General features: G+C 44.1%; 1 protein-coding gene across 1 annotated transcript in view; it reads right to left on the bottom strand.

Moving 5' to 3' along the window:
- Positions 1–323: 323 nt before the first annotated feature.
- Positions 324–8,250, bottom strand: part of LOC138652065 (ATPase family AAA domain-containing protein 3-A) — a 136,810-nt gene continuing 128,883 nt past the window's right edge. The window contains exon 16 of the mRNA XM_069742787.1: positions 324–854. Coding sequence (XP_069598888.1) covers positions 675–854 — 180 coding nt within the window. The 3' untranslated portion in view covers positions 324–674. The remainder of the gene's footprint in view (positions 855–8,250) is intronic.

The raw sequence follows: 8,250 nt of genomic DNA, 5'->3' as shown, positions 1-8,250 counted from the left end.
ACCCATTTATACACATTTTCCTCCATACCAAGCATTCTCATTTTGTGTACCAACCTCTTGTGCGGCACGGTATCAAACGCTTTGGAAAAATCAAGATATACCACGTCCAATGACTCCCCATGGTCTATAGCTTACCTCTTCATAAAAACTGATTAGATTGGTTTGACAGGAGCGATTCCTCATAAACCCATGCTGATATGGAGTTAAACAGTTATTCTCATTGAGATAATCCAGAATAACGTCCCTCAGAAACCCTTCAAATATTTTACCAACAATAGATGTTAGACTAACTGGCCTATAATAGAATAATACAGAGACGCTCGGAGTGGCCGAGTTCATCTTATTTATATAGAAGCCTCTTGATTCTTTAGAATTACATAATTCTCTACATTCGACAGGGATCCTTTACAGCAGCTTCATTCAGGGTAAAACCAATGTCAGATGTTTCTACAAAACATTAATAATTATGTCCTAAAACAAATATAAAAATGAGAAGTTCGATAGGGAATGATCGGTGAAGAAGACATGGCGTTTCCTGAATGGAAGAGCTGTGGGATTTGTAGCCATTGCTCCACTTTGTCCTCACGGATACAGAGAAGGCACGCCGCTGACCGGGTCATGGGCAGCTGCCGGCTAATCTGGAGTTCGTTGGTCACCGAGACATTCCCAGCTTATCACACAGGGGTTCCCTCTAGATGAGGAAGCAGAGGGTTTCTTCCAGGGTCTTTCCCCTCTTCCTTGCCCTCTGCTTTCAGCCATTCCATCTTCTGCTGGTGTTGCCGGATTGCGTCGACCACGCGGGCATCAATCATGGCTTCTGTTAAGATGCCATCTTCTGAGGCGTACGCGGCAGCCTGGAATATAGACAATACTGAAGGTTATACAACTAGAAAGACAGCAGATCCACAAAAGTTCAAGAAAACAGGCGCGTACGTCATGTGGAAGGGGAGTGCGGTTACAAAGGAAACTCCGGAGATGTTGGCCTGTTTACATTTAAAAGGGGTTCTCCACATTCCGAAAACCCTATTTGATAGAAGGATCCCCAAAAATTCCGATCATAAGGGGATTCCTCTGCTGGTTCACAATCATCAGTAATCTGTGGGAAAACCAGGCGGTAAGTGTGAAATTTCTCTGCAGCGCTTCCACAGGGGAAATTAAGTATTGCACAGTGTCTCCCAAAAATGTATTCCTTTTCTGTGTAAGGCCTCTTTTAGGGCATGTAAACAGAGTCTTTTTATGGAGTTTTTGGACAGGAAACTGAGCAGAAATTTTATATTTTTGAGGAGGATTTGGGGAGTTTCCACTCACAATTGTTTTTTTTTTTTGTAGTAGTTTTTGGTGCAGAAATTTACCAAATACTCCCCATAAAACTTCAGTTTTGGCTTTAAAAACTCAGCAAAAAAGACTGCATGTGCGCAAATTCAGTTCACCCAAAAAAACTCGGGTGTACACATACCATTAGGCGCCAAGTGATTTTTTTTTTTTTAGAATGCAAACAAAAAGAAAACCCAACAACTTTGATTTACATCAGACTTTTGGATCAGATTTTATTTCTTTTTGCGTATAGGACATTTTCTTGAGCTTCTCATCTCAAACAATAATGAAAATTGAACAGCACTTGGATGCAACTAGGATGGTATCATAGCGATGTCCAATTTATTCGTTTTTTCACGGACTTGCATTAGCGAGTTTGGATCGCTGGTTTATCCGTGTTTTGGTGTGGACCACTCGTTTTGCAAAAATACACAGACGTGTGAACAGCCCCAAAGACCAGAATGGGAACGAGTTCGATTTGTGAAAAATCTGGATAGAACACATACGTAAAACCATAGGTGACGGCCCAGTATCCATCTCCCTTTGAAGTCCTGACATGAGACACATGGTCCTTTAATCAGCCCTGTGCTCTGCCGCTTACCTGCTGAACGATGCAGGCGGCGCTGTGCTGCCAGCATTATCTTGATGCAGAAGTGATGTGACGGCGCGACGCACAAAGTCGATGCAACGAATTGTATCTGCGTCTGAATAACTCAGTGGTGGAGCAGGGAGCCAGGAGGGCTCTCTGCACAACACCTTATGCCCTTGCTACCATTTTGGAAGGAATACCAGAAGACCATCAAAATGCAGAATTTTAAGAAAAGATGCTCCAGAGTGATCATTAATGCTACATTTACACGTAGATGTTAAATCGCTTCCATCTTGTAGACGCCACTAAAGCCGATTTCCGCTTTGCCGTCGTCTTTTGAATTCATTTCTTCATTGTATAGCAAAATACATGTGTCACATCGGCACGCACCAATTCTCTGACGGCTTTGCTGACGTGTCCTTTCTCCATGGGATGTATTTTGTTAATATATATAAGCGTCTCTCTTTGCTTCCCCCTAATGTCAATGGTGCGGGGGCTGGGGGGGAGGCTTGTGCTGACTGCGCACGTTCAGCTTCGGGTCACGAATGTTATAGAAATGAAGTGACAAGTCTTCCCGAGCTGAAAATAGGTGTTTGTACCCAGTGTAGTGTATCGGCTTCATGCGTGATCGGTTACAGCAGGAACAAGGACCGTGGAGCCGACGCAGGCTCGAAAAGTGCATACAAGGTGGAGATACTATGGGATTCCCCATACTTTTTTTTTGGTGGCTAGGAAACACGTACAGCAGTCCCCGACCTCCAAAGCCAGGGTCCTAGAAATGGGGAGCTCATCGGGACATTTACATGTTCCTCGAAAGTCAAGCAGGGGACTAAGACGGTGGTGGTGGGGTGACCAAGCAGGAGTAGAGCCCCATCAGCAACTTTTAATTTTGACGCCAACTGATCTACTCATTTAATTCTTTACAGTCTGGTAGCAGTTAAAAGGGGTATTCCTACCTTGAAAAATGTATAGAATAGCCACAGGACATCAAAATGAACAAAACCAGTATCCAGCTACCGCCAAAAACATGTTATCGTAAATCCATAGATGTAAAAATCAGAATACATCAAATAGAAACACTTGGCCTAAGCTCTTAGTTGTAGCCAACGCTCGAAACGCGTGGGACAAGTCTTTCTATTTTACCTATTCTGATTTTAAAAGAATATCAATAAATAATGGTCTTAAGATGATGAGTTTTTGGTGGTAGCTCGATACCCGTTTCATTCATATTGACTGTTCTATCTGAGAACCGGACCTAGGATTCTTTCCATAGAGGATATATGCCCACACTGGGGAGCAGATGTGAACTTTCCCAATTTTTTTCATATCTACAGGATATGCCCTAAATGTCCAATAAAGGAAAGTCTCACTTGACTCCACCTTGAGAACAGGTCCACCTTGTGCACACTCGGGAGTTGAGTAGTGGCCGCGCATGCGCAGCTCTCTCTATTGATTTCAATGAGAGATTGAAAAATTGCTCAACACTTTTCAGTGGCAAAATTTGGACCTTCTTTATGGAAACATGAAACTGCTGCGCTTTTACTTTGTGAATGAGGACTGCCCTGTACGACTGTGAGCAGAAAAAAGGCCGCGCATGTGCAGCTCTCTCAATTAATTTGGAGTTCCGAAAACTGCAGAATGCTCTTGTTCTGTCATTTTTTTGGAACGTTTATACAAAGTATTAGACAGCGCCGTGGATGCCATCTCTGCACCCACAGCCGAGCAAGACGAGACCCTGTGTGAGACAGAAGCAGTGGGTATGCCTAAATGTCTCACACAGATCAACGACTTTGGGCTCTTGTCTTGATGTGTTACGTAAAGGGATAGTCTAAAAAACCATGGCTTGTTTCATCCCGGCACAGTGCAGGTTACTTAAGAAATGTCCATAGATGAGCCGTGTTTGCGGGCTCCGCAGTAAAGCGGTCATGTTTTTTTTAATCTTAAGGCGCTCATTATCAGCCTCTGTATAGTCGAAAAGAATGAGGGAAAGGAAGCAAAAACCTCTCTGACCACCATTCTAGTTCAGAAACGTGGTTGTCATTTTCTGCCCATTTAACTAATATTTTAATTGCTCCGGTACAAACGTGTGCCAATTCAGCCCCTTCTATGGATGGAGGACACCAATCTGGAAAGGAGGACATCAAACAAAAGATGTTTGTCCTCACCAAATTATTTAAAAGGTGATAAAATGGAGTCATAAACATCACAACGACACCCTAAGGTCAAAGAGTCTCGGATTAGTGATGAGTGAACATGCTGGGATAAAGTGTTATCCGAACATGCAGGTGCTGAGCGTCTTCGGAGTGCTCGAAAAATATGTTCAAGTCCCCGAAGCTGCATGTATCGCGGCTGTTAGGCTATCTCTGCATCTGTCGAACAGCTGCGACAAAAGTAAGCGCGGGGACTCGAACATATTTTTCGAGCACGCCGAAGACACTTGGTTATCACCCAAGAATGGTCGGATGACACACTATCCCAGCACGGTCACTGATCACTATTTCTGATGACTGTGGCGTCCTCAATTTCAAGCTATTCGTCAAATCGTGATTCTTAAGACCCGAAGACCCTAAAGGGGTTAACGATGGAGAAATAAGCTGGGCCGGCAGTAAAAGTGAAACACAAGCTCATGAAATTGAAGCCCCATTTCTATTCATGAATGCCGAGACGTTGGAGCATTCGCATCCGACAGCCATTAAGCGAGAGCAGTTTGACTTCGGCAGCTGGCAGGTGAAAGGCCCATCCTCCCCGCAAACTGCTTTTTGAGGGATTTTCCAGCGCAGCGGCCGTGTAATGAACTGGAGAGGGAGACGTTCTGCGTCCTCTCATCTCTGGCTGAAGGTCAAAAGGAACGAGGAGAAGCATTGAAAGAACACAAGAGAACCCAACGTGAAGGAATTCACGTCGAGTCAACCTTCTAGTTACAGCTATGTAGGCTGCTAGCAGATCAGACATGGCCTCCATCGAGTCAAAATTTCATGCAGAAACTACAACATATCCAAACTAGAATCTAAAAAAACCCTAAAGGTGCAGCAAAACAAACACCACAGTGTGGGACAACGTCTTGAGACTCATTTCTAGGCTGTTGTTCGGCTGCCTCGAGAAAGCCTTGGACATCCGAGGTGGACCTACTCTCAAATAAATAATGTTGAGTGTCTACAGAAACCATAGAAAAGTCTTTAACTCTAAGGACTTGCCAATTTCGGGCGTTGGTCCATCTTAAAAAGAAAAATTGGGAAGTTACAAAAGATTCTTTGATTATCTTTAGTAACACAATCTCTAGTTATAGGAATGACCTGAAGGGTTCTTCTTCATGTCTAGAACTCCGTGCAGAGGTCACTGCTGCGGCCGGTGATTGCCCACACGGGCATTTCCTAGCATTTTATGTGTGTCCTGTGCCAGAGGCGGCAGATGCTTGGGGTGTAATACAGCTGGCATCCGCCTCGAACAGAAGTAATCGGCACGCGGACCATTTGGTGCAACGCAACAGGCGAATGTTGAGGTGTTGCTAGGCAAAACGAACGCTTTTTGGCCCTTCTTATCCCCCCAAAAATGCAATAATAAGCGATCAAAACATTATATACACCATCAAATAGTATCAATAAAAGAGTCCACTTGCAATGCAAAAAACTAGCCTTCAAACAGGTCAATCCACGGGAAAAAATGAACGTGGTGGTTCTCAGAGGAGGAAAAAAACAAAAGCTTAAAAATGAAAATTGCCTGTGACGGTCAGAAAACCATGGCCTCTTCATTCCAGAAACAGCGCCATACCTGTCGATAAGGCTGTGTCTGGTATCGCAGCTTGGCTCTAGTAAAGTGAATGTATATGGAGATGAGCTGCAGTTCTAGTCATAGACCTCGGACAGGTGAGGCACCTTTTCTGGAAGAAAGCAATTATGTTTTTTTTCCCCAACTACCTTAACAGACTGCTACATCTATTCCTAAGAGAAGTGCTAGTTTACAAATCAAACGCCAAGTCTCTGAGCTCACAAAATAGTTGCACCCCTTACTAAAAGTAACAAGAAAAAAAAACTTAAAAAAAAAAAAAATAACGACATCAACCAAAGAAAATCGTTCTCAATATCACAGAAGGAAAATCCGAGGAAGCGTTCAGGCCAGAAGTCTTCATTCCTGCATACGACAAACCGTGTTTTCATTTTTAATTATTAATCACGAGTTTAAAAATTAATTACCATTAAACATTTACAAATGACACGAGAAGAGCTGGAGGCGGCGATCCGATAGAGGTAATTGCAGATTTTTTATTCAAAATCTGCAAAACAGCTGGCGGCCATTGCAAGGTTTAGTGGGCGGGGGGGCAATCTGAAAAGCATCGCCTAACAGGTTGGTGGAAAGTGGTGGTGATTATAGGAAGGGCAAAACAATAACATACGGATAAGTACATGGGAGTAACATGATCAGGGACCTGCCCCACACCAGGGATTAGGGATCCTCGCCTCCGAAATATCATGTATTGATGTAGAAACCAATTCGAAAGGCATTGGCCATTGCCTGAGAAGCCGTATACCGGCAATGGCCAATGGTGCAGGACAATATGGGGGCACACTACTAACGGATGGTGGAAACGAAATGCATGGAACTGCGGAGCGGTCATCAAGAGGAGTCAACTGATGGTAGCGGGTATGAATGGCAAGAAAAATGGTGACATGAACGAGGGGGATCATACAATCTCAATCCAGATTACAACCTCGGTTGGATTTGGAGTCAGGACCCCAGTGCTGCAAGTGCTAACCACTGAGCCACCAATATGGCCCACAGGTGACATCACTCAGACGTTTACTTCGTTAAAGGGGTTGTCTGGAGTAAAATGAAAAGTCCGCCCAATTGTCACCCTGGTGCGTAAATATAAGGCACAGTAACCATTGGTCTCTAAGTCAATGCCATGGGGTCTACAGCCACTGCTGCATCTAAGCGGTTAGACGGCGCGGGAAGGGCCTGCGTCACCAGATAGGCAAGACCTGCAAAGATATGGTGGGGTGATGTTCGCTCTCTTGGGTTAGGGCAAGTGGGGGCCTCATTGTGTCCGTATCGTGTCTGAGCCTCACATCAATGGCTCCATCAGGGCTTACGGAAAATGGGATTCACAAGTTGACTAGATGGAGTCAGTGTGTGGTCTATTGACATCATTTTCGGACATAAAGGCCTATTTGAGGTGGACTCGAAGACGCAGTTGACCTCCAGGCTGAAAATATTGTCCGACGGAGCACACAGCGACTCCATCTGCATCATTACCGTCAATGGCCCCCATGTCAGCGCCTACATCCTACATCCAAACCCCGTTTTCTAGGGCTTCAGACATAAACCCCAAATGGAGCCGCTGAGGCTAAAATGCCATGTGAACCCGGCCTTACAAAAAGCCTACAAGCATACTTGGGTGCCTGTTAATTTCAACAGACAACAGGTGTAACAACACTGCAAGACTGAAATGGATTTTGCGGGTGAAATCCTATAGTAGGGCTAAATAAAATTTTAAAATAAAAATCAATATTGTAGTTTTTTTGGGGGAAAAAAACATTTTTAACATTAAAAAAAAACACTTCTGTATGGCCAAAACGTTAAACAAATCCTCACATTTCATATTGCTCTGTCTATAAAAACCATCACGGTGTCAATTAAAGGGAATCTTGCAAAAAGAAAAAATAAATAAAACTAAAAACCCAGAACGCTATATTGGCATAAAATTTTTTTTTTTTTATGACTCTTGAAATAGGATGAAGAAAAGAAAGAAAGAAAAAATCCAAACTGCGGCATCTAATAACACGCCTAATGACGATGGCTTGAATGTTAATAAACTGTGACCACCTAAGAAAAATAAAAAAAATTCCCTTCGCAGACCGTAGAAACTACCGCCGGCGACACTATCCGGCTCAATGTGGCTTTTGTTGGAACCTCGTCTGTTACGTATGAAGGCTCGCCAAGGTTATTCCTAGCCTCGCCGCGAGATGCCCTTGAAATATACCAGTCAGCAAAGACGGGGCAAGGCCTAGGGCTTTGAGGAGGAGAAAAGGGGGGGATTAAATTAGATTAGAAAGCAACCGTTAACCTTTTTTTCCGGCAACGCAAGGGTTAAAGCCTCCATTTATCGGCGCTGCAGTGTCTGGCTGCGTTAACACCGGCACTTAATACCTACAAAGTGTTCATCCCTCGCAAGTCATCACCCCCCCCAATAAAAAATCTCTGCATCTTGATGCCGCCGCCGCCTTCGAATACTGCAATGCTTTGCGCTCGGCTGCTTTTCTGAATGACTTTCTAAAAATAGCCAAGCTGCGGGGTCCCTGCCTGTCAGGGGAGGTGAAAGGGATGGCTGGGTGGGTGGGGGAGAACGGGAA

This window comes from Ranitomeya imitator, chromosome 10, assembly GCF_032444005.1.
Source record: "Ranitomeya imitator isolate aRanImi1 chromosome 10, aRanImi1.pri, whole genome shotgun sequence".
Lineage (NCBI taxonomy): Eukaryota > Metazoa > Chordata > Amphibia > Anura > Dendrobatidae > Ranitomeya > Ranitomeya imitator.
This window is presented reverse-complemented; position numbering and strand designations above follow the sequence as displayed.